At 44.2% G+C, this 26,795-nt stretch overlaps 2 protein-coding genes and 1 pseudogene across 3 annotated transcripts in view; 1 reads left to right on the forward strand and 2 right to left on the reverse strand.

Moving 5' to 3' along the window:
• LOC139576046 (ubiquitin carboxyl-terminal hydrolase 10-like) overlaps positions 1-1,013 on the reverse strand; it is a 37,609-nt gene extending 36,596 nt beyond the window's left edge. For both annotated transcript variants that reach the window (XM_071401661.1, XM_071401659.1), the window contains exon 1: positions 894-1,013. In XM_071401661.1, coding sequence (XP_071257762.1) covers positions 894-998 — 105 coding nt within the window. In that variant the 5' untranslated portion in view covers positions 999-1,013. The remainder of the gene's footprint in view (positions 1-893) is intronic.
• A 1,652-nt stretch (positions 1,014-2,665) lies between these two features.
• LOC139576048 (MARVEL domain-containing protein 3-like) lies at positions 2,666-3,656 on the forward strand (annotated as a pseudogene).
• A 144-nt stretch (positions 3,657-3,800) lies between these two features.
• The window catches only part of LOC139576045 (PH domain leucine-rich repeat-containing protein phosphatase 2-like), a 57,231-nt gene continuing 34,236 nt past the window's right edge, over positions 3,801-26,795 (reverse strand). The window contains exons 6-19 of the mRNA XM_071401658.1: positions 26,617-26,771; positions 25,202-25,348; positions 22,783-23,013; positions 20,602-20,804; positions 20,419-20,479; positions 18,655-18,750; positions 17,831-17,986; positions 16,694-16,894; positions 16,300-16,462; positions 13,201-13,331; positions 12,919-13,032; positions 11,881-12,075; positions 11,082-11,313; positions 3,801-10,915 (exon numbers count right to left, since the gene is read on the reverse strand). Of these exons, the coding sequence (XP_071257759.1) occupies positions 9,629-10,915; positions 11,082-11,313; positions 11,881-12,075; positions 12,919-13,032; positions 13,201-13,331; positions 16,300-16,462; positions 16,694-16,894; positions 17,831-17,986; positions 18,655-18,750; positions 20,419-20,479; positions 20,602-20,804; positions 22,783-23,013; positions 25,202-25,348; positions 26,617-26,771 (3,372 nt within the window). The 3' untranslated portion in view covers positions 3,801-9,628. The remainder of the gene's footprint in view (positions 10,916-11,081; positions 11,314-11,880; positions 12,076-12,918; positions 13,033-13,200; positions 13,332-16,299; positions 16,463-16,693; positions 16,895-17,830; positions 17,987-18,654; positions 18,751-20,418; positions 20,480-20,601; positions 20,805-22,782; positions 23,014-25,201; positions 25,349-26,616; positions 26,772-26,795) is intronic.

The raw sequence follows: 26,795 nt of genomic DNA on the forward strand, positions 1-26,795 counted from the left end.
TTCATCACCGCATCAGCATAAGACACTTGCTGCGCTGCTCTCACCCAGGAACAGTCAACCTGTCTCACTTGCACAGGACATGTCTGATCCCCAGCAACCTGGCCACTTCCTCAATTGAAACACCACTTTTTCCACCGACACTACACACCCCTTTGTCCCATGCCCTCGGAATGCTGCTTTGGTAGTAGGGGTGGAGTTCTATAGGGCGTACAGGTGAGAGGGAGGAGCTTGGAAACGAAAGAAGTGCCACGATACCGGAAAAGTAAAAGACGTAAAGAATACAATCATTCGCACAAATGAATCCAGATAAGAACCAGAATTAAGAGGTATTGTTAATTTCTTTATTCTATATTCATGAATTCGTTATGTCAATGTTTGGTTCGCTTCAACAAACAGCATACCTGTGAGCCTTATCATTCGTCACAGGTAACATGAAAATGCATGTATTTCTTTTTTATCTTCATCAAATATACTAACAAACGTTATTGCCTCTTGCCTACTGCCCTCGAGTCACAACCTGGTCTCAGAGCATTTCGTATTATTCTGTACGTAAATCCGAGACACACCAGTTATGTTATGTTTCGTATGGTATTAATTTGTGGATGTCCATTTCGTATGATATGTTATGACCTTTGGGTCGCTAGACGCTCACGTTATACTTTCGGTTTTGCCATAAGTAACAATCTGTTTTATGTAACTATACTAAACGTCATACTAAATGGAGTACCTCTGATTTACGTACAGAATAATACGAAATGCTCAGAGACCAGGTTGCGAGTCATTGTCAGCATTTTTGTTTGACGTTTTTCAATGTGTATTCAGTTATGTGCAGAATCATCACAGTATCATTAGAGTTGGGTCTGACAGTGACCCGCATCCAGGGCGGTTCTTACCTGACCAGGTTGGAACCATCCAGGGAAAACACCCCCAAAACCTGCCCCGCTTTCATTTGGCTCCTGGATGCGTCTCTTCCTATTGGCTCCAGGCTGCTTCCTCATTCTATGGTTCGCAGTGAGTCATGGGAAATGCTTCACACTGGGCAGCTGTATCACAGTGTCGCCGGACGGTACTACACCCCGTAGAATGACGAAATAGCCAAGAGACAATAAAAAGATAAGCATCCAGGAGCCAATTGAAAGAAAGGGTGGGTTTTTGGCGGGTTTCTCCTGGTCAGTTTTTGCCTGGTAAGGTAAGAACCGCCCAGGACGTGGGTCACAGTCAGACTATATTGTATAATTCGGGTTTCATCCCTGCCCCAGGACTTCTCTAGTGTAAAGGTGTATGACACCTTTACACTAATACTCAATTGATCGTGGCAATTTTCATTCTAATAATTTTTCAGAGAAGTGGCCAAGAGACCAGACAATGCCAGAGAGGAGCAGATACCTGGAGAGGGATGAACAACAGCAGGGAGAGGGACCGCACTCATGACAGAGGAAGCTCCTCACATGAAGAGAGAGACCGGGAAAGGCAAAGAGAGAGAGAGCGGCAGAATGGATGAGAGATACAGGGATGAGAAGGGCTCTGGAGACGACAGGAGGGACAGAGAGAAGGACTACTCTGACCGACAGCGGGATATGACACCCCACTCTCACAAGGACCCACCACCTGACCACAGAGGCAGTAGTCAACAAGGACAACAGAGAGCGCAAGAGACCATCTGACTGTCACAGAGTTGCTTCCACTGTTACCATCCTGGGCATTGGCAATTCCACAGTAACAGAATGATGCAGAAACTCAGATTTTTCACTTTAGAATATATGCAAAACCAAAAACAATCATTGTAAAATCATAACAAACCATACTGTACAACTCTATGCACAAGGATTACTTAATTTCTACTTTATTTTTTATTTTTACAAAAACACATTTACAGTTTGTGCTGTCAGTCTGTTACCAAACTTTGCATCTGCACTGTTCTTCAAGTAAATGTGTTTTTGTCCAACACAGCCATTTTTAGCTCAATATCAAATTTCTGTGTAACAATTTACACGTTTCCATCTGTGGGGAAATACTATCAGGCTCTGTACAACCTCAGATATGCCTTAACAACAAGCCATGTTTAAATTAAAAAACAAACAGCAACAACTTACACCTGAAATGTTGTGGTAGAATTGTTTGTGCGTGAATCTCGCTGGTATGGTGTAGTAGGCATTGTTTTGTTTGATTGGTTCCTAGTGAATAAATCCCAGGACCAAACAGAACCAACTGGGGAGGGACCTACCTGAATTTGTGCAATAGAAACTCTTGTTTTTGTTGGGCGTAAACGATGGTCGTTGCGAAATGTTTTGGACTAATGATTACACCCCTGTAGTAGGAATGTAGTTGGGTAGGTTACGAATGACCTAACCAACCACATGACCAGGCCTCCCCGAGAGTACAGGGTCTTTGAGTTTTGTATTATATCTGTATTACTCAACGTTGGAGTTTTTGTATTTGGTTTCTTTCTCCAAATTGGTTGTTCATCCATGATGTATGTTTAATTCACACTATGGCATACTGTATGTTCTGAGGTGGAATTTCCACTGAAATTAACCATCACTCCATTAGGCAGTGTTGGTTGAACTCGGATCAACCTCAATTTAGCTGCATAATCCTCCCTCTCTTGTGAAATGTATAACTTGACCTTCAACTCAGCTCGCTTTCTCCCCGAGACTCTTACTGTATGATAAATAATGAATTTAGCTATTCTTTATCTGTTCTATGCCAGATAATGGAGATCTTTGTAAACCTGCTGATAGTCATCTGCTCGGGAGTGTCCTACAGTAACTCCGGGGGTTACCGGGGTCTCTACCAGTACTACTATGGAGGAGGACAGGGTCAAGGAGCTGCTCAAGCTGCCTCCATACATCTTCAGCATGGCCTGTGGAGGGGCTCTGATGGTTTATGCCTGCATGGCTTTGGGGGTCCTGAGAGTCCCTGTGCTGCTGGGTGAGGCCCTGGTGAACCTCCTGATCGGCCTAGGCTACATCCCTGCCCTGGCCTTCTACTTCATCAAGCTGCAGGAGACCTACGACAACCCCATCTGTACGGAGAGGGAAGCGCTCTACAAGAGCAAAGGGCATCAGGGCTTTGCGTGTGCACTCAATGGAGCAGACATCGCTGGAGGCCTCTTCGGGTGCTTGGAGTCACTGATTTCATCTTCGGATGGTCTTGGCCATCCGTGCTTTCAGGGCAGTGCGTGAGATGAAGAGACAGAGAGCAATGGAAGATGGTAACTTATAACAGGTTTGCTCACCCCCACTGTGAATATAAAGGATACAAATCTAGGGTTGAGATCAAATTCAGTCAAACAGCTATAAATATTAGTGCATTTTATATGAACTGTGATAGATTTTTTTTTAAAGTGTTGAACTGTACAAAGAGCAATTTTGTTCTGATAAGTTTTAAAAACGTGCACACTTGTTTTACTAAATGTTACAGATGTGAGACATCTACAGTGTCAAATCTTAAACAGATGTATTTCTCTTCCTCATGAACCCTCTTGCCAAGAATATCTTCATTTTACCTTGAAGAATAGTTATTGTCTGTGGGACTGAAAACAAATCTTTATTGGTGTAGAGTAAAGAGATCAGGGGTATATTCATTCCGCCGATTCTGTTGCTTAACGGAAGTGATCTACCTGAATTGATCCAATAAAGATCTCGTTTTTCTTCCATTTGGTTCTGAAATGGTTTCTGTAATGCAGCTCAGAAGCAAATCCATGGTGTTTCTGAGGACAGTGTCTGGCCAACGCTATCATCAGAAAGACATAGGGGAACAGAAGGTAGGGAAATGATAGAAATGCACCAAGGCCCAGGTTTTTCACAGTATAAATTTTTATTGCTACTTGGCTGAAAGTTCATTAAAAATACAGCTTTTCTGCTCAAAACTAGTCATAGCAGCATCTCAAATGAAATAATAAACCATTGCCCACTCAATTTTAAGGAGTGCAAAAGTGCTCATGGTTAGTTCTTTTCCTAAATGATAAAACACAAGGTATCTTCAAACTATTTACATAAAATATTTAACAGAATTAAAATATGTAGCAGTTTTCTGCATGCTAAAATATAAACAAAAATATTAGATATGCTCCAGATATTCAAAACAATGCCTTGGCTTACAAACATGTTAACATTTTGTACAAAGTAATCACATATATGCACTGTATATATTTTATATATGGCATGCTTCAGACATTAAATACATTAATTAGTATCTTAAATAAAAATACAATAATCTGTGACGGTATACTATAGAATCCCTTTATTCTAGATTCTGTAGTGGAGAAGGACCTATACATTTGCATGGAACAATGTACAAAAATAAACCTCAGCTTCTTGCCATTGAGAGAAAATATTCAAGCATCTCTAGAAAAGAATGTACAGAAAGAAAGGTGAGATCAAACCATGTTTACTTTGGTCACATGTTACACAATTGAAACGTCCTCAATATCAGATTCTTTCCAGAGTTCACCATAATCATTTAACAGAATGGAGATTCATTCTGTTAAATATAATAGCAACACATGCATGCACGTGTGCATACTTTCTCACTCAGACCGCAATGACAAACAGGCAGCATGTTCTCCCTCTGAGAAGAGAAATAAAACCTATAATGGGTTTACAGAGATTGGATGAACTGAATCAGAAAAGCATTGACACCATAACCTACTTAAATATGCATACCCTCACACACACACCTGTATTTACATAGGATTATGGTGCACTCAGATCATGAACAGTAGTTGATCTCCTCTACTAAATAATTAAAGGGAATACTTTGCCATCATTGTGATGTCACCTTGATCTGTGCCCCATCTTCCTGTAGCTATACGTACGGTTTGCATATGTACAGGCACATTTATTCCTCCATCTAGGTTAATGACCTTCTCAATCAATATTGTTTCCAGCTCTTGTTAGCAGGAGTCAACTTTTTGGTTCTTTACAAAAACAAGGGAGAGTTGACTAAATAAAATGGCAAATAATACTTGGCTAAGGATCTGCAGATGCATGTTCTGACATACGGAATGCATTTTTGGCTGCTAGAGCACGTAGCATGGGTGCATTTGGGACGCACAGAGCTTAGTAGTGTTTTGCTGGTCCCCACTTGGCAAACTAGGGGCCAATTATTGAGCCTCTTGATCAACTTTTCTACATGGATCACTGCGCAGAAAGAGAGTTGACAAAAGGTCAAACCGCACACGATGGCAGAACACTGCACTACACGATTCTCACACACATGCATACGCACACACAGACAAGAATGTTCAGTTACTACTCATTTTCATAGTTAAGAAAAAAGGATCCTCCTATTTTTAAGTCCGGTGTGTAACCTGTTAGTAATATATACAGGTGACACTTTGCATATTTGATGTGATAGAATTCATGTTCATAATCATCTACATTGTGTAGTGTATTTGAAGTCCAACTTCCTGTTCATTAAGAGGATTATGAGAACTTTGAATTCTCTTGTTCCATCAACCACATCAAAAGACAATCACCTCTTCATACTGTTCTTATGTTCTCAACTTAAATGCCATATGAAAATGTCAAATGTGTGCAAGCACAAATCGGTTTCTTTAGTCTGTCCTGAAATGCTATTTTTGTTTTCAGGGTGGAGGGCAAACCCACACCTGTGGTGCTGACATGTACCTGTGTTGCCACCTGAGCCACAGCAGGTGGCTTCCGTTAGCAAACAAAGCAATATTCAAATGGCCTGCTTTCTGCCACTTATCATCCCTAGAATGAGCCAACCTTTTACCCCTCAACACCAGCTGCTGTTCCTCTCATGGAAGCAGAATGACTCAATACAAAAAAAGCCTTAAGACTTGAACAAGGAAGAACAATGCCTATCTTTGTGCTGAAAGACAAACTTGCATCCACCAGAAAAAGCAGTTTTGTAATTCTCTCACACTTTACTTTGAATTATTAGCACTTCTATTGGATACTTTCTCTTAGAGAAGACATGATATGTTTGGCTGACAGAAGCCACAACAATGACAACTCAAGCCCTATGAGTTAATGTGCATTTTTGATAAATATCTCACCTAATACTCAAATATCAATCTTTGAATATATTCATCTCCCTATGTACAAAGTGCTTTAAACAGTGTTCGATCCTTTGAAGAGAAGATTTTGTCTGAAGTTGGGACAAAATAAGTGAATTAGACTTACGTAATACATCTCATATTATAAGCAAGCAGGCTTTAGAAAGGCAAATTCACCAATCATTCCAGTCGATAACGTTAAGAATGTAAATTGCCATTTCGAAGCCGCTGTGAGGTTTTTGAGCATCTAAAATACTGCCAATTCTACTAAACCTTTAGAATCCACCCCTCTGATCCCAAGCCTTGTTCTACTGGCCTGAAACTTTGCCTTGCTCCCTCTGCAATTTGGAGAAAAGAATGCAAATATTGGATTTTTAGGTGTTCTATGCTCCTGACCTTGCCACATAAGGTCAAAGGGCAAAACCAGCTCCACTAAAATACAGAAAAAGACAGTCCCCATCATCATTAGGACTGGCAGCGCTGCATTAAGGCTATGAACAAGCATAGAGAGGGTTGTAGCTAGCTAAGCAGCTATGGTAAGTACAACACGACAACCATGCCACTAGCCTTTTCACAGTGGCATCTAGGAACACATCCTGGTCATTCTCTAGTCAGACCACAAGCCCCCTCTTACTAAGTCAGACTGTTGTCCTCTCTAGAATGGGTTAGGCAGTTTGGCACAAGGTAGAAGGGGGATAGATTTTGGTCTGCAGCTTTGTTATATCAATGATGAGTCAATTAGCGGTATCCTATCCTCTAACATCGCCGGAGCACAAGTGCAACTTTATAGAAATGTCATATTCACAGTCTACTGACCCATATTATGCGGATGCCTTTATTCAAAGCAATGTCCATGACTGACATATTTCACCATGTCTGTGCTAGATAAAAGCCAGTGCCATACTGTGGACCACTCCATACCGCAGCAACACTAAAACCATTAGCAAATGCCCCAAATAAAGTCTGAACTCAAATTCTGATGCAAAATGAATGGCTTACACGCAATACTTTAGTTTCTTTTCAATCTTTTTTTCACTCTTCTCGTGACACAAAAGTGCTTTGCTCATTGTGATGTCATCACTTCATTATCCAGTGAGGTGTCTAAGTTAATGTCTCATTGACCCAATACATAAGAATACCTGGGTTTTAATTTTGTGTGTCAAAATACAGTCAATACTTTATTCCACATCTGCATCATCCCAGGACACAAATTTGAGATGGATGCAATCATTAGCTCCGGTGAGTTGATTTGTAGATAAGAGTATTGTATATTGTAGATTTTTGCTAAAATTCCACAAACATAGTCTGATAAACCCATTTTCTCATTGGTTGGATGGTATTAACCAAAGGTCCTCTGACAGCTATGGAACATATGGAGCAGACAAAGGCTTGTCTCCCCACTGTGAAAGAAAGAGTAAGATAACGTCCTCCTCAGCATTAGGTCAGGTGTCCTACATGCCCCTTGAACCGTTGTTCCTTCACAATACCCCATCTACTTCCCTCTAGCATACACCTGTTAAATTGATTTGATTTGGCCACTCATGTGAGCTTCACACCACCCCTCTTACTCAAAGCAGCACTTATTGTCGCCAAGACAACAATGAGCTTTTCTGTCCTGCCAACAAAAACACACTGTACTTGTTCTGAATCTGTTATACAGTAGGTGGTAGTGGTCGTACAGTACACTGGTGATATTCACTGATATATAACTAACATCTGAGGCAATTCATAGTTATCACCACCAGATGTCCCACAAACCCCTATTGAATCTGTCAGTAGATCTATGAGAATGAAATATCTAATTATTTCAATGAGTAAATCATATTATTTTTACTCTTTCTCTCTCTGGTCACTGACTTAAAATGAAGGGCATCAACCAGCTATATCTGTAGACTCTAAAGGAATTATGCAAACTATCTTTGTATCAAATAGTACACAACTTTCACAACATACATACTTTACATATACCTCTACATGTAAAATAATATACCATGTTACATCCTTATTTTAGCAAACTACTCATGGATATTTTGTTCAGTTGACTGTGAAGCGAATAGAATGATTCCCAAACCTTAAAAAACACTTTCGATACGTTGGTCACTGGGAGAGATTTTGCACCATTTCCTGGGTACAACAAGCGTGAAACTAGAAAAACGATAGAAAAAGGGGCTACACACCTCACAGTATCTGGACTCCTTAAATGATGGCACTCTATAATGTGAAGAACATGTTTTCTCACCCATCATTTGTAATGATTACTGTACAGTATCTAGTGTGCATTGCAGCGTCTTTGAGATATGAACACTGTGAACGATTGTTTTGCCTTTATTGTCACCACTCATGTTGCTCATAAGATATAATTAATATAACAACTTTTTCTGTTAAAATTCGCTGACCATGCACTGTCACGGATACAGTGTTACAATAATGGTTTTGAAGCAGTATGCCATATTGGTTCTGTACAGGTGAGCAATGCACTGTCATGTTATTTTGAGTTTGCCTTTTTTTGAGAGCTTGATGCTATTTTTGAACGTTATTTTCTGTATTATTCCTCCCAGCAAGGCTTCAATGGTTTCCAAATGGATAGGCATCCTGATGCTAGGACTAGGCCAAGCAGGCCATGTGATTACACCACTATGTGGTTCTGCACTATACTGCTCAGACTAAATGTGTATATAGATACTAACTGTATTTCCAATATAGAGGATTATGGTGTAGATAGAAAGGGTCACATCCTCATTTTTTTAGTAAATTAAATTTTTTATCATCTGCTGTTATGTTCCTACTTGCCTCTAGCATACACAGTCTGAATCCTTGTACCACAGAGTAAGCACAGATAACCCCAGTTTCCAGTCCTGCCAGCCATGTCGGCTGCCATTGTGCAGTCATAGAGGGAGCGAGATAGAGAGCGAGAGAGATAGATAGATATAGAGAGAAGTGGCTGTACCATTGGTGGCCCCTGGAGGATGCTGTCACACAGTGATGTCCTCCTCCAGGGTTAATACTGATGATGCCGCCCCCGCCCCCGCCCCCCCATCCACACACACACACAGGCAGGGACATCTGGGGCTGAGTCATCTACAGTAGGCACTTTTTCACCTTTTGGTCGCAGGACTTGTCCCTGGGATCTAAGAGCTTAAGAGCCCCTGCAGCCCCCAGCAATGGAATGATAACACACTCAAAGGGATTCTTCTACTGTTTCATTACTTGACCTTCCTTCCAAGTAAAGGGAAATGTTGCAAACAAGTTCTACAGTCTAAAACGCATGAGATATTCTAGTTCAGGCTGGGGTATTTTGGCCTCCGGTGGCCCCCTACTTTTCACAACCTCTTTTCATGGGTGTTAATTTCAGTGCCTGTTCAGCTCTGATACTCAGACAGTTCCACCAGGTTCATCAGACAGTTAGCTAAGCACCTCTCTACGTCTAACGTGACGTAACGCATTCATGTGTGAACAGTCAAGGCCCCACATGTCTTCATGACAGAGCTGAATGGAAACTTAAACTGGAATATCCCACCTGTGCCAGAGAGACCTCCTCTGCCCCCCTGGTATGGCACTGTCACAGGACTACCACAGGGTGGTGCTGTGCTCTGGCCCCCTCTAGAGGGCAGTATCATAGACTTCCTGCTGTAGGGCAGGGATAGGTTTGGGGGCGAGGTCCCGCTGGGGCAGCATGGGAGCAGGGGGGTGGTCCCACACAGGGTCTCTGATGGAGGGGGGTGTGAAAGGAGGTGGAGGTCCTGGGACCATAGGGCTCTGGCTCCTCAGCTGTTCCCTAGCATCCTGCTCTAGACTGGGAGGCACTACCAGCTGGTCCTCGGGGTCCTGCTGGGCAGGGGCAGTGAAGTAACCCGACTTCTTCTTAGGGGCCTCCACGGCTACCTCAATGAGGTTGTGGCTATCTTCCGGGGCCACCACGGAGCCGTTGGAGAGCTTCTTCCCAAAGAGGCTGCAGGTGGAGGGGGACTTCTTCAGGTCGGAGATCTCCCTGCCACACACAGCCAGCAGGCAGCCGTTAGTGGCTGACACCACCACGCTGTTCTGACGACGCATCTTTCCGTTGGGGTAGTCTGAGCGCGTCTTGTCCAGGTTGTGGTCCTTGGGGCTTGCGGCTGGCCCAGAACGGATCTGGAAAGCACAGCAGTGGATGTCCACCTCCACCTCCAGCTTGCTCCCGTTGGAGATAACCCCCTCTAGTGGAGCCTCGTCATCACTGTCCAGCCCGTTGTCAGACTGGTTACTGGAGAAGGTGGCACAGGAGGGCTGGCGCTGGAACAGGACTGGGTGGGGCCCCCCTACCCCAGCTGAGCCGGGTCCCGCGGGGGCACAGAGCGTGGCTGCAGGGTGGAGGCTACAACGCCTCTCAGGTCGGGTCGTGGGGCCAGTGGAGGGGTGCTCGTCAGAGGCCGTGGAGCCCGCCTCACTCCCCACCTCCGAGGCCGAAGTCTCGCTGTTGAACTCTGAGGCAATGCCACTGCTGGAGGAGGGTGTGGCCGGTTCCCCTGGGGGAGCAGTGACAGGGAGGGGTGTTGGAGGGGGTCCCCGGGGTTCAGTACCAGTATTGCCATGAGGGGTCTCACAGGTACAGCTGTCCTCCCCGATGTGCAGGGACACCACCACCGCCCCCACATTGTCCCGGCAGCCGTAGCTCTGGGCCAGCGTGCAGAGCTTCTTGGCAGCTGCGCGGGGGTCCCTCACGGCCTGCACGGTGCACACGGCCTCCTGGTAGGACACCCTCTCAAACAGCGCCCGGTTCCCCAGGATCAGGAAGTCATCTTGGGAACACAGGGGCTCGGTGCGTACCCATGGCTTGGGCAGCACCCAGGGAGACAGATAAGAGCATCCCAGCAGGCGAGAGCAGCATGTCACTCCACTCACCTTGTTATCCTGCAACACAAAAACACAGGAGGGGACTCAGCTCTGCACTTTGAATACAAATGAATACCTCTGAGCACAAGGCATCACATCAAACGTTAACTAACAAGTAGATCTTAATGAACACAAAGGCCCTCACAAAGACGTGCATTCACACATGCCTGACTCCCCACAGTACCTCAGTGATGATCGCCTTGCTGAGTTTGACCCTGTCCATCTCTTCGGTGCTCTGCTCCAGGCTGAAGACCTTGGAGAGGGGGAGGGGCTGGCCGTCTCGACACAGCACCGCCTGGCAGCTGCCCACGTTGGCCACCGTCAGGCTGAAGTAGCTGCCCAGCTCCGACGGCTCGTGGTGGATGTAGCAGAGCAGGGCAGATGCACCCAGCTTCTGACCAGCCATGCCCAGTTTCCTGCATCATACAACATAGAATGCAACTATCAGCACATGCCCTGCAATTAGCTAGCTTCTTTGTTAAATAAACATTAAAAGTAGACCATTATGAATATTCATTATGTTGATATTTACAAAAGTTAATTACTAGCTAATGCAGTTGTGATTTAAGTTAATCAAATGTAAATGAACACGGGATAGTACAATTTTAGGCGTGTCTTCCCTAAGATGCAACAGTATTTCATAGCACGGGCGCAACTTTCATTGGGACGGCGGGGGACATGTCCCCCCCACATTCTGAAATTGCATTTTTGTCCCACCCAGTTTTATCTTTGGAATGTGATACAAAACGAAGCAACAGTGTGCTTTAGGACCATGCGGACGCCTGGAGCGGTCAGGTAGGTTGTTTGGAGTGTGTATCCAACTGGATAAAAAAATGTATAATAATAATAATGATGCCCCCCCCACTTCAAAAACCAAAGTTACGCCCCTGATTCATAGAATACTGAAATTTGCCTACATTTTGCATGTATTAGAGTAATACAAGCAGAATGGGTGTGTGTCTGTGTATGCATGATGCTCATACCTGTGTGAGGTGAGGAAGGTGTTACTCATGTACACACTGTCCACACTGGAATGTAGCAGCTCCTCCGACAGCACATCTCCCATGGTGCACTGCAGCAGACGAGGAACTTCCTCATTGCGGTCCCCGTCGAAGACACCATAGGCCGCCTCAACACTATCCCCAAAGCGGTCCACTGCCAGCACAGACACACACAACCTGTCCCCAAGGAAGAGAAAACACTGTATGTATAGATAAGATAAACATAAAAAGTGTAAACAAAATGTGTTTACATCTTTTGTGTGTAAATCCCGTTATACAATCTTGCTCATAAGCATACAATCTTGCTGAAATTCAAGCCAAACAGGAATAACTAATCTATACTTGAACACAGTGAGACAGAGCCCTATTCCTATGGAGGCAGCCGGGGCTGAGTGTGACACCAGACACGGCCCCCTGTGACACTGTGGTGGTCATGACCCTGTGAGGCCCTGTTAGGGCAGCAGCCAGGCAAACTGGGCACCCATCAATGATGCAGGGGACACTGCTTTATACCCATTGTATCCACAGGAAGTATTAGGCTTCACCGTCTTCCCTACTATTAAACAAGATCCGCTGCCCAGGGGCCTAGATGCCAGCCCCAACAGACACTCACCCAGGCAGTGGAAGCTGTGCTGGGGCTGTACAGTTAGATAACTAAGTAACTCCTCCATACATGCATATGATAGCCCCGGGTAGGGTTTAAAATAGGATCCCAGCCAAGAGGCAAAGCAGAAAAGAAACAGGTTGATATGGACTATAAGAAGCACATCCTCTTCTCAGACCATTTAATGTAGTGCTGCTCACAGCGATTCCCTGAAAAAGGAAATGCTTCTTAAAGGTGCTCTCTAAAACCACACGTGATCTCATAATCCCATTTATACCCTCTCATCAGATTGTCATGAATTAGGGCTTCACTCAGGCAAAATACACTTTATGATGCTCTCTCGCATACATGCTCACTCACTGTCTCATAATGTAACTCTCTCCCTCAGCCCTCCTCCCTCCCTCCCTTCTGCTCACTTGTTCCTCTGTCCGCTCATCTCAGAGTAGCCGTGATTCCACAGGGTGGAGGAGCCCAGGGAGTCCCCGGCCATCATGGCTGGCTTCTGGTCCAGCTTCAGGGTGGTGATGTGACTGAGGAGAGAGACACAAAGAGATGGGGGCATTACCTCACCATGCACTGGGCCGAACCATAATTCACACTGTAGCACAGGTAATATTATTTATCTCATAGCTTATCCAAGTACACCAGCGGCCTGATACTATGCTGTGCAGTGTGACAGTGTGGTCTCTGTGTGTCACCTGAACAGGTTGAGTGTTTTGTGCTCCAGCAAGAGACTGCTGTTGCCAGTCAGGTCCAGTTCGTGCAGGGTGGCCATTAGAGAGTCTGGCAGTAGGATCTCAGTCAGCTCATTACAGCTCAAGTCGACCAGCTACACACACACACAGGGTGGAGGGAGAATATAACACACACTGTTACACGGTATAACATTGTAATAAAGACATACACATCTAAAAGACATATGCATAAACAAAACACAAACTAGGACTGACCGAGATTTCTTTAGTCTAACAGTGCACAAGACACCTGTCTCAGTGGACTAATCCATTGCGGAGGCCATGGGGATGGCACAGTCCATCACTCTAAGACATGTGATACTGAAATTGTATATGGTTATATTATGTACAAATAACGGTACAACACTAATAAATCGAATATTATTTAATAACAAATGCTCTTTCTCCCGCATTGGATACGGTCGCTGTCCGCGGTTCTGAAACATAACCTTCAGTGCGCCGTAGAATTGACGCCTTTCCCTATGTCGCTACGTGCATAAGAGCAAAGTTAACCAGCATATTGGGATTGAAAACAATGCGGTGGAGCCAGCAGAAGCAGAGACAAGGAAACAGCCCTTGCCTTAGCCTAATTGTCAAAAAACAATTTGAGGAGATAGGAAACCCCATCTTAACTGTAAAATGTCTTTACAAATCATCCATATGCACTGCCGTTCAAAAGTTTGGGGTCACTTAGAAATGTCCTTGTTTTTTAAAGAAAAGCTCATTTTTTACCGACTCCGGGATGCTGGCCTTCTAGGCAGAGTTGCAAAGAAAAAGCCACATCTTAGACTGGCCAATAAAAATAAAAGATTGGCAAAAGAACACAGACACTGGACAGAGGAACTCTGCCTAGAAGGCCAGCATCCCAGAGTCGCCTCTTCACTGTTGACGTTGAGACTGGTGTTTTGCAGGCACAATTTAATGAAGCTGCCAGTTGAGGACTTGTGAGGCGTCTGTTTCTCAAACTAGACACACTAATGTACTTGTCCTTTCGCTCAGTTGTGCACCGGGGCCTCCCACTCCTCTTTCTATTCTGTTAGAGCCAGTTTGCGCTGTTCTGTGATGGGAGTAGTACACAGCGTTGTACGAGATCTTCAGTTTCTTGGCTATTTCTCGCATGGAATAGCCTTCGTTTCTCAGAACAAAAATAGACTGATGAGTTTCAGAAGAAAGTTCTTTGTTTCTGGCCATTTTGAGCCTGTAATCGAACCCACAAATGCTGATGCTCCAGATACTCAACTAGTCTAAAGAAGGCCAGTTGTATTGCTTCTTTAAATCAGAACAACAGTTTTCAGCTGTGCTAACATAATTGCAAAAGGGTTTTCTAATGATCAATTAGCCTTTTAAAATGATGAACTTGGATTAGCTAACACAACCTGCCATTGGAACACAGGAGTGATGGTTGCTGATAATGGGCCTATGTAGATATTCCATAATTTTTTTAATCAGCCGTTTCCAGCTACAATAGTCATTTACAACATTAACAAATGTCTACACTGTATTTCTGATCAATTTCATGTTATTTTAAAATTGACAAAAAAGTAGCTTTTCTTTCAAAAGCAAGGACATTTCTAATTGACCCCAAACTTTTGAACGGTAGTGTATATCTACAGAAATAAGACAGATCCTGCTTCTGTTGCCTGTTTGAGTGTTTGTTTAATAGCCTACTGATTCCGTGAGCACCAAGTCTCACGAAACAGCAAAATGTCAGATAAAGCAATTTCACAGATTCGTCTGTTTTTAATCTTTGCTATGCTGTAATTTAGGCTTTACAATTTTTGGGGGTTAGTACAGACCGGTATTACTTATAATGTATTTAGATTTGTTTACACTGTTCCAAACAGGTGGAAAAATTATATTGTAATCTAACAGCACCTGTTTGTCACACATAATATGCACCCAGCTCTCGCTCCTATACCCTCCTTTTACTTGATCTCCTTCTTATTGTTACAATTATCATTATAATAATAAGTCATGTCGTTATCATTAGTAGGCTTGGTATAGTATCCTTGTATAACCACCATCGAGCTGTAGGCCTAAGAGCGTGTCCTGTTTAGCATTAATACCGTAACTTACTTAGACCTATATTTCAATATATAGGCTACTGTACCAATCAATCAATCATCAATTCGTTCATGCCATCACACAGCATATGAGACATTCATGCTTGAAATGCAATCAAGCATTTTAGTTTTAAAATTAAATAACAAAGGGGGCTTTGAATAATTAGCCTAAACAATAAATAAACCTCAATTCACAAATGCATGCAACTGATTTTAGTCTGCTGTAATAAAGGCTTTACCTATTTATTTATTTTCGTTAGAACAGACTCTGGTACACTTATTTAGTGTTTTTTACACTGTTCTAAATGGTCAGAAAAAATCTAATATTTTAATCTAAACAGCAACTGTTTGGCACACAACCAGTAAACATTCACTTGTTTTGAGTTTCTTTTTCACATCCTCCACATCCATTTTGCTGTCATGTGTTACTGTGTTCAGAATTTGTTATAACCAATTTATTGATGTGATTATGATAGGGCCTGACCTATAGCCTATTGGTCACATGTGATGAATACATGTTTCACGTAAAGAGAGAAAGGTTGAAGGAATAGGGAATGTTTTTCCTAAACAAATTAGAGATCTCGGTAACAGAACTTTTCAGTCAGAAACAGGTAATGGCTGTAATTATGTTGCAGCTTCAGCATGGACAGCGCAATAAACACTTGCTGTGCTGGGGTGCCTTTTTGCTGCAGCAGGGAGGAGAGAGACAATGTGCACCAGTCACACAGGCACTCGCTGTCATTTCTTTTTTGACACAGTGTGACCATCGGGATCTTTGAGTCATTTGTGTCTTAATTATTTAATCAAACAGTGGGCTTAAAGCATCAGACAAGCTCAGACAATGTAGTTGATTTTATTAGGGTGTCTGTCTATATATGGAAAAATACATGTCAATGTTTTAACCAATCGATTGGTTGAAAGAACAGGACGACTCTCGGTCAACAAATATTTTTTTTAGTCGGGGGCAGCCCTAATATAAACAGATATGAGTGAAACTGACCTTGATCTCTGGCAGGTTGAGGATCTCGGGGAACACACTGATGTGGTTGGAGTGTGCTATGAGGGTGTGTAGCCTCTTACAGCTGGACACAGTGGAGGGGATGGTCTTCAGCTTGTTGCCACTCAGATTCAGCTCCTCCAGCAGCTCCAGTTTACTCAGTTTACTGCACACACAGAGCAGTATAGAGATGTCTCCACCACAGAACAATGGCTCATATCAGATCTAGAGAATAGCTACAGTATATTAGGAGCAATAGAAAACATTTTATGTCTAGAGACGCAATCTCTAAAGTAGTGGTTAACCCCCTGTGTAGAATACATCCACTGATTGAAGGCATTTCCATTCTTCATAGGTACTGTATGATGGCAGTATAACTGGGTGTGGAGTTGGTTACCTGGCAGGGAAAGAGAGCAGCTGGTTGTAAGCCATGTGCAGGACTCTGAGGTTCTGGTGTCCCACCAGCAGGGCAGCGCAGTTCTCATTCAGTTTGTTCCCCGTCAGGTACAGTTCCTGGAGAGTGCTGAGGCTCTCCTCTGATTGGCTGCTGGGGGGAATTATCTCCAGGGCATTGGCTGACACGTTCAAGTACTTTAGGCTAGGAGGAGGAGCAGAGAGCGATGTATGTAAATAGGAAAGAACCCAGAATGAATTGCCAGTGATACAAGTGATGTAAATGTGTAATATCAAGTCAACATCAGATGATTTAGACAGAACTTCCTCTTAAAGCTGTTATGACAGAGGAGAGTTAAATGCTCTTGTTACCAACACTCAGGCCATAAATTTCCTTTAACAAAACAGATTCAGATAAAGGATGACAGGGAGAAAATCAATAAGAATACATCTTCTAGTGGTGGCTCTTTTAAAACACTGAGAAACAAACGTTGTTGACCAATGAGGCACTTTACAGCCGTCACACTGGCGCTCGATGTCTCAGCATGGGAGACAGAGTAGAGTAGCCCAGGCCTAATGGGTGCCCAGGAAACAGTAGAGCGTCAGGCTGTTGGTGGAGGGGGGGGGGCTCACGTTACAGTCCGACTCTCTGACTGGTCCACAGAGCCACACCCTCCAGAGCCTGGCAGACACAGCCCAGGGGACCCAGTCAGTCGACCTCTACTGGAGCAGCTAACCAGGGCCATCACATGTCTACGTGAAGTAAGACATCTCTTACAGTCTGCAAACCAATTTAAGCTAGATACATCAACCACATCAAATATTTATACTATATTTCTACTGCATGATGTAAGGAGGATGTACTGTAGGGCAGTGTTTCATTTCAATATTCCCGATCCTGTTTTGTCCTTTAATTGGTTGTTGTGGTTGAATAGAGGCACAGTGCCATTGCTGCTCCGGGGTTTAAAGCAGGAGCAGTAGTGTCCTCGGGCCCAGGGGAGACAGAGCATCAGCTGCAGCCTTCAAAACACCTGTCAGGAATGGAGAGAGAGGCAGAGAGAGGGAGAGAGAGGACAAGCGCCAAAGAGAAGGGTAGGAGAGAGGGTGGTGTGAAGAGAGAGAGGAAGGGGGATTGACCCACTTTAAGGCCTTGTAGAAGAGGCTCTCCGGGAGCTCGCCTAGCTTGTTGTGCTGGAGGTCGAGTACTTCCAGGGGGACGTGGTCAAGTAGGTCAGGCAGTCTCTGGAGCCTATTGTTCCCAGCCAGCAGCTTCCTCAGACTCAGGCTGCTGAGCAGTCTAGCGGAGAGGGAGATGAAAAGAAAGAGAAAGAGCTAAAGAGAGAGAGAACATCTCCTGCTGTGAATTTGATCACTTCTGAAACTGGGGGAAATCTTGATGTACAGAAACTCCACAGCCAACAAATCCATCAACGTCTTTTTCAACTTGGCAGCCTAAAGATACCAACACAGCACAATTTACTCCAGAAAGAATAACAGAGGTCTCATCTGCAGCTACGCCGTCAAGACGAATATTATCTTGTTTGCGAAGGCTTTGGTCTATTCAAATGCAAATATAGTTGCGTTAAAGGGTAACGTTAAATGATGGGTGCTTTGAGCAGAGTGCTCCAGCACAGCCAATGAAATCCTCTCATCAGCTGACTGTCAACACATCTGCTGATGTTTTAGAGGACAGTTATTTCTGGCCGGACATTGGCTAAATGATGCCCAATCTTAATCAGATTAACATGGTGCTCATTCTAATAATAATTGCAGAATGTTTAAAAGCCAAATCCGGATGATACGAGATGGACAGGTTAAACATATAGCACAACATGATGGACAAAGTAACGGCCTTTAATCTACCTTAACAAATATGCATGTTTAGAACATCTTTAGATGCATAACTAGATGAGTTGGAAGTGAGGAGTTTGAGAAGGACGAACTAGTCCTCGTAGGGAGACTAACCTGGCTGGTAGTTCAGACAGGAAGTTGTGTGTAACATCCAGCACCTCCACCTTCCTACTGTCACACACCCAGTCTGGAAGGTACTCCAGCAGGTTCCTTTTCACAGATGTCACAGTCAACACAGTGGTCAGAGGAGATATAAGACCTTTTTACCTCCAACTGTACATATACAGTGCATTTGGAAAGTATTCAGACCCCTTGACTTTTTCCACATTTTGTTACGTTACAGCCTTATTCTAAAATTGATTAAATAGTTTTTTCCCCCTCATCAATCTGCACACAATACACCATAAAGACAAAGCAAAAAAACTGAAATATCACATTTACAAGTATTCAGACCTTTTACTCAGTACTTTGCTGAAGCACTTTTGGCAGCAATTACAGCCTCAAGTCTTAGGTATGACGCTACAAGCTTGGCACACCTGTATTTCCATACCTGTTGCTGCACAGCTATTTTCAGGTCTCTCCAGAGATGTTCGATCGGGTTCAAGTGTGGGCTCTGGCTGGGCCACTCAAGGACATTCATAGACTTATCCGAAGCCACTCCTGCGTTGCCTTGGCTGTGTGCTTAGTGTCATTGTCCTGTTGGAAGGTGAACCTTCACCCCAGCCTGAGGTCCAGATTGCTCTGGAGCAGGTTTTCATCAAGGATCTCTCTGTACTTGGCTCTCCTCGATCTTGACTAGTGTCCAAGTCCCTGCCGCTGAAAAACATCCACACAGCATGATTCTGCCACCACGCTTCACCGTAGGGATGGTGCCAGGTTACCTCCAGACATGACGCTTGGCATTCAGGCCAAAAAATTTAATCTTGGTTTCATCAGACCAGAGAATCTTGTTTTTCATGGTCAGAGTCCTTTAGGTGCCTTTTGGCAAACTCCAAGCGGGCTGTGCCTTTTACTAAGGAGTGGCTTCCATCTGGCCACTCTACCATAAAGGCCTGATGGGTGGAGTGCTGCAGGGATGGTTGTCCTTCTGGAAGGTTCTCTCATCTCCACAGAGGAACTCCGGAGCACTTTCAGAGTGACCACTGGGTTCTTGGTCACCTCCCTGACCAAGGCCCTTCTCCCCCGATTACTTAGATTGGCTGGGCGGCCAGCTCTAGCAAGAGTCTTGGTGGTTCCAAACTTCTTCCATTTAAGAATGATGGAGGCCACTGTGTTCTTGGGGACCTTCAATGCTGCAGAAATGTTTTGGTACCCTTCCCCTTCGACACAATCCTGTCTCGGAGCTCTATCTACAATTCTTTCGACCTCATGGCTTGGTTTTTGCTCTGACATGCACTGTCAACTGTGGGACCTTATATAGACAGGTGTGTGCCTTTCCAAATCATGTCCAATCAATTGAATTTACCACAGGTGGACTCCAATCAAGTTGTAGAAACATCTCAAGGATGATCAATGGAAACAGGGTGCACCTGAGTTCAATTTCGAGTCTAATAGCAAAGGGTGTAAATAAGATATTTGTTTTTTTATTTTATATACATTTGCTAATATTTCTAAAAACCCGCTTTTGCTTTGTCATTATGGGATATTGTATGTAGATTGATGAAGAAAATTGTTTTATTTAATCAATTTTAGAATAAGGCTGTAATGTAACCAAATGTGGAAAAGTGAAGAGGTCTGGATACGAATGCACTGTATATGAAAAAAGGTACCAATATACCAAGTTCATGATGAGAAGAATAATGTTGATGGATTAATAACATTATTAACACCTCTTCCTTACTGATTGAGAAACTGAGGCCCTGGCCACACAGCACTCACCGTGATAGGTCCATCTGTGTCAGCTGGTTGGGTACTGGGTAGATGTTGACTGTGGTCAGGCCTGTGGGTAGAGGAAAAGCAGTGATCAGCAGCCAAGCTAGTGATGGCTATATGCATTATGTAACAGTAACAGTGGTAGAGGGCCTGGAGAGACAGGGCCAGGGAGGGAGGTGCTCCACTCACGGTTGCTGCTGGCGTGGAGTGTGCGCAGGGTGAAGCCACTCAGTGTTAGGGCCCTCAGCTGGTTTCTCTGACAGTGCAGGGTTTCCAGGCTGCAGATGGAGCTCAGGTCCAGGGTGGCCAAGTGGTTGTCCCTCAGGTCTAGCTGGGTCACCTGCTTCACTGCCTCCAGGGCCTCACTCTTCACCCAGCGTAGACCGTTCAGCCTGCTTACAGTACACAGCATTAACACCCAGGCCTCATACGGTACACAGCATTAACACCCAGGCCTCATACGGTACACAGCATTAACACCCAGGCCTCATACGGTACACAGTATTAACACCCAGGCCTCATACGGTACACAGCATTAACACCCAGGCCTCATACGGTACACAGCATTAACACACAGGCCTCATACGGTACACAGCATTAACACCCAGGCCTCATTCAGTATACAGCATTAACACCCAGGCCTCATTCAGTACACAGCATTAACACCCAGGCCTCATTCAGTATACAGCATTAACACCCAGGCCTCATTCAGTACACAGCATTAACACCCAGGCCTCATTCAGTACACAGCATTAACACCCAGGCGTCATACGGTACACAGTATTAACACCCAGGCCTCATACGGTACACAGCATTAACACCCAGGCCTCATACGGTACACAGCATTAACACCCAGGCCACATACAGTACGTAAGGGAAAATCAACAAGGGGCTATGCATTCACGACGTGGAAGGTGTGTTCCAACACGACGCGCTAGCGGAGTGGAACTGACCTTTCAAGGAGTTGCATTTTCCAGAGAATACAGAGCCCCAAGTTGATTATCCCTTTTATACCATAATAATACTATGATTTAACACATTTACCACTAGAAGTGTTAATTTAACAATGTCAATAATGTTTTCAATTTGACTTTGCTTTCAAAAGCAGCTCAAACATAGAACATGTAAGAACTATAGCCATTGAATTCTACCCTGCTGATATACCGTGCGTTATAGGGAAATAATGCACACTCTAGAAGGCCCTTCAAGCCAGTCAGAAATTAGTATTCAACAATACCATGGTATAAACAGCATTATAAACTGGGTGATTCGAGCCCTGATTGCTGATTGGTTGACAGCGGTGGTATACCACGGGTATGAGAAAACATGTATTTTTACTGCTTTAATTACAATCGTAACCAGTTTATAATAGCAATAAGGCACCTCGGGATGTGTGATATATGGCCAATATACCACGGCTAAGGGCTGTATCCAATGAGTCGTGCCTAAGAACAGCCCTTAGCCGTGGTATATTGGCCATATACCACACCCCCTCGGACCTTATTGCTTAATTAACACACAGGCCTCATACACATAGAATTAAGATATTAACATCAACATGATGTTAAAGCACTGGCTTCAGACAAACAGAACACTGGGTTAGAATGCTGACAGCAGACAGACACAAGACAGAACATAGTCAACAACTAGAAAACAAGTATTGGTGCTCCTCCTCCAAACCAGAGGCCAGTTCAGGTGAGGAGTGGAGAAAAGCATTAGTCCATCCATCCTCTTTGCCTGGCTGATGAGTTCCAGACTGCCCCTGTGTGTCTCCCTGATCTGATCTCACTCCGCAGTACCTCTACTCTCCCTTTTATGAGCCCAACTGGCCTCCTAATCCTGCAGGCACCCAGCCCCCATAAATCCAGCCCATCCCTCCACCCAATAACTAATTCTCAAGGTGAGGCAGAGAAAGAGAGAGGGCGCAAGAGAGGTAGAAAGATGGGAGGAGAGAGATGAATAACGACTAAACTTTAAAACAGTGACAGGGAATCAAGGGGGTGATACTGCAGGTTTTTAGGGGATCAACCTCACTATCAATGGCTGCATCAGAGCTGGATAGAGAGATGAGAAAGGCATTTTATATGAAAATGGCTGGGTGAGGCAGGGTCAGGCATCGGGGTGTGGGGCATTTGGGGGGGGGGGGGGGCATTGAACTTCTGCTGCCAACTGAGATTTACTAACAGGGGAGCTCTTATTACCATTGTGTATTGATCCTGCATTATGCATGCTGTGACTGATGAGTAGTGTGTATACTGAGGGATGAGGGAGGGAGAGAGTGAGAAAGAGACAGCGAGCGAGAAATAGGAATAGAAAGAAAGACGGGGGGCCCGTACGACGCAGAGAGTACAGACTGGTCTAGTTCCTCACCGCAGGTCAATGTTCTTGAGGTGGCTCATTCTGGCAAGGATCCCCAGCTCCAGGGTCTCCACCCTGTTCCCAGCCATGGCTAGCCTGTCCATGCCACTCAGCCTATCCAGCACACCAGGGATGTGGGGGAAGTTGTTGAAGGAAAGCCCCAGGCTGCTGAGCTGGGCTAGGCCGCCAAGCTCTTCAGGAAGGAAGCTCAACTGATTCCCATCCAGAGACAGGGTCTGCAGACTGGGGGACAGAAACAGACATATGCATTTCTTTCATCTGTTTTCTGAGGATACACAACTGTTTGGCATTCCATAATGAGAGGTGAAAACGTCAGTGTTTGTATATTTGAAAATCATGCTGCAGTAAGTGAGCTGAGAGCATGAAAACTGGCCTGATTTTAAAGCTTTTATTTAATCTCATTGCATAACAACAAACAGCTGAACTTAAAGCATTGGTTCAATAAAAAATAAAACACACACACACACACACACACACAGCTATAACATGATCAATAATGATTCATTGCTAAGAGGAGCATGTGGACTCATGTGGCCAGAAAGGGGCTAATGTGAAGAGGCGAGCAGCGGGGCGAGTGGAGTGTACTGCACCCAGCAGCACAAAATGTCCAACCCAACATCCAGTACATAGAGGAACTGATACTCATACTCATATTGACCACCATGGAATTACACCCTACCTAACACAGCTAGAGTGGGAATATTATAATGTACTCTATACCAAACTGAAAAGATACAGTTGAAGTCGGAAGTTTACATACACATTAGACAAATACATTTAAACAATTCCTGACATTTAATCCTAGTAAAGATTCCCTGTCTTAGGTCAGTTAGGATCACCACTTTATTTTAAGAATGTGAAATTTCAGAATAATAGTAGAGAGAATGATTTATTTCAGCTTTTATTTCTTTCATCACATTCCCAGTGGGTCAGAAGATTACATACACTCAATTAGTATTTGGTAGCATTGCCATTAAATTGTTTAACTTGGGTCAAACATTTTGGGTAGCCTTCCACAAGCTTCCCACAATAAGTTGGGTGAATTTTGGCCCATTCCTCCTGACAGAGCTGGTGTAACTGAGTCAGGTTTGTAGGCCTCCTTGCTCACACATACTTTTTCAGTTCTGCCCACAAATTGTCTATGGGATTGAGGTCAGGGCTCTGTGATGGCCACACCAATACCTTGACTTTGTTGTCCTTAAGCTATTTTGCCACAACTTTGGAAGTATGCTTGGGGTCATTGTCCATTTGGAAGACCTATTTGCGACCAAGCTTTTAACTTCCTGACTGACGTCTTGAGATGTTGCTTCAATATATCCACATAATTTCTCGCCATGATGCCATCTCTTTTGTGAAGTGCACTAGTCCCTCCTGCAGCAAAGCACCCCCACAACATGATGCTGCCACCCCCATGCTTCACGGTTGGGATGGTGTTCTTCGGGTTGCAAGCCTCCCCCTTTGTCCTCCAAACATAACGATGGTCATTATGGCCAAACAGTTCTATTTTTGTTTCATCAGACCAGAGGACATTTCTCCAAAAAGTACAATCTTTGTCCCCATGTGCAGTTGCAAACCGTAGTCTGGATTTTTTTATGGCGGATTTGGAGCAGTGGCTTCTTCCTTGCTGAGCGGCTTTCAGGTTATGTTGATATATGACTCGTTTTACTGTGGATATAGATACTTTTGTACCTGTTTCCTCCAGCATCTTCACATGGTCCTTTGCTGTTGTTCTGGGATTGATTTGCACTTTTCGCACCAAAGTACGTTCATCTCTAGGAGACAGAACGCGTCTCCTTCCTGAGCGGTATGACAGCTGAGTGGTCCCATGGTGTTTATACTTTCGTATTATTGTTTGGACAGATGAATGTGGTACCTTCAGACGTTTGGAAATTGCTCCCAAGGATGAACCAGACTTGTGGAGGTCTTTTTTTCCCTGAGGTCTTCTCTGAGGTCTGATTTCTTTTGATTTTCCCATGATGTCAAGCAAAGAGGCACTGAGTTTGAAGGTAGGCCTTGAAATACATCCACAGGTACACCTCCAATTGACTCAAATTATGTAAATTAGCCTATCAGAAGCTTCTAAAGCCATGACATCATTTTCTGGAATTTTCCAAACTGTTTAATGCACAGTAAACTTAATGTAGGTAAACTTCTGACCCACTGGAATTGTGATACAGTGAATTACAAGTGAAATAATCTGTCTGTAAACAATTGTTGGAAAGATGACTTGTGTCATGCACAAAGTAGATGTCCTAACCGACTTAACAAACTATAGTTTTGGCAACAAGAAATTTGTGGACTGGTTGAAAAACTAGTTTTAATGACTCCAACCTAAGTGTATGTAAACTTCCGACTTCAACTGTATATTTTTGGCGGACTGATATAGGGTGTATGTGTGTGACTGTCTTACCTCTGGAGGTTGCCTATCTGTGCGGGGACAGTGTTCATGCCGTTACAGGAGAGGTTGAGCTCTGTCAGGGTGAGAATCTCACAGACAGACTCTGGAAACACTCCCAGGCGGTTATGTGAAAGGTTCAGGCTCTTCAGCTGGGAAAACCTGTGGAGAAGGAGAGGGTTTGAAAGACTGGACCTGGCTTTTCTGACATGTTCATTGAATGACCAAATATAAATATTTTCTTCTTGTTGCAAAGCTTTGCTTGTTGCGACAAGTCTGATTATACAAATATATGTATTTTGTGGGCTCATTGTGTTGGTTCAGGTTGTCTCGTTCATCTTAATCGCTCCATTGGAATTTGTGTCCTCGTTACTACGGGCTGCTGACATTTTACATTTTCGCATTGAGTCCTCTTCATGGACCGGTGGGTATCATATCCTTATCAAACCAAAATCCCATCTCTCACACACACACACAAAGTAGCAATACAAGCATTTTAGTGAATGAAGTGATGCAGAACGGATGGGGGATGGAGGTGGCCGTTATGAGTCACAACACATGTTAGAGCACAGACCACATCCAAGAAGAACCTCCCCACCCCCTCCTCCCCCCTCAGGCTCCATCAGCCTCCCTCACTCTCCTAGCCCTGCTCTGACTCTAAATATACAGATAAAGGGAGTGACAGGAACACACAGAGAGAGAGACACAGACAGACAAGACACAGAGAGAGAGAGAGAGATGGAGTGATGTGTACATTTTATTCCTCTCAGCTACCCGGCACAGTAGATCCTCTAGAATGTGTTCTTTCCACAGCCCTTCACACACGTACACCACTTATTCCATCTCGGCCCTTCCTGTAATGCTTGCCATACAACAGGAAGTACTACAGAGGGTAGTAGATCATTAACATTTAATATAATTCTCTCTTTTGAGAATGCTAGCTTGTTCAAATATGCTCCAGTTGTACCATAGGAGTGGACATTGAGCTAAGCGCCCCTCCACCCTCCCACAAGGTGATATGCAGGCTGAACCACTGTCTCTGAGCAGACCACAAACGACAGATATACAGTCAGAAGAACTTATCAGCACCGAATAGACCATAAAACAAGATCTGTGATAAACAACGTACATACTTGTAGAACATCATATGACATGCTTACATAATGCATTTGGGTAAAACGGTCAGACTTTGTTGTAACATTACCACACATTGCATTGTAACAGTGAGGACAAGTTGATCTGTCGACGGATTAGGATTTAGTATTGAGGTAAGGGAGTTACTGGGCAGGTTGAGTTGGGAGATTTGGCAGGATTGGTATTGGGCTACAGGTTTTGCTTGGCATGTTTGGACTTCGTATTAGGTAGGGTTTTCCTGAGTAAAGTGTGTCAGTGGTTGGGTGCTGCCCTGCCTGGTGAGAGAGTGTATTTACCTGGGGAGGTTGAGCAGTCCTCCGGGGCCCTGCAGGGACATGAAGTTGTGTCGGAGGTTGAGGTGGGTGAGGTCCTGGCTGTAGAACAGGTACTCTGGCACCTCCTCCAGACTGTAGCATGACAGATCCACCAGGCTGATGGTCTGAGAAACCACCTGCAAACACAGGACATGTCCCTT

This window comes from Salvelinus alpinus, chromosome 5 (genome assembly GCF_045679555.1).
Source record: "Salvelinus alpinus chromosome 5, SLU_Salpinus.1, whole genome shotgun sequence".
Taxonomy (NCBI): domain Eukaryota; kingdom Metazoa; phylum Chordata; class Actinopteri; order Salmoniformes; family Salmonidae; genus Salvelinus; species Salvelinus alpinus.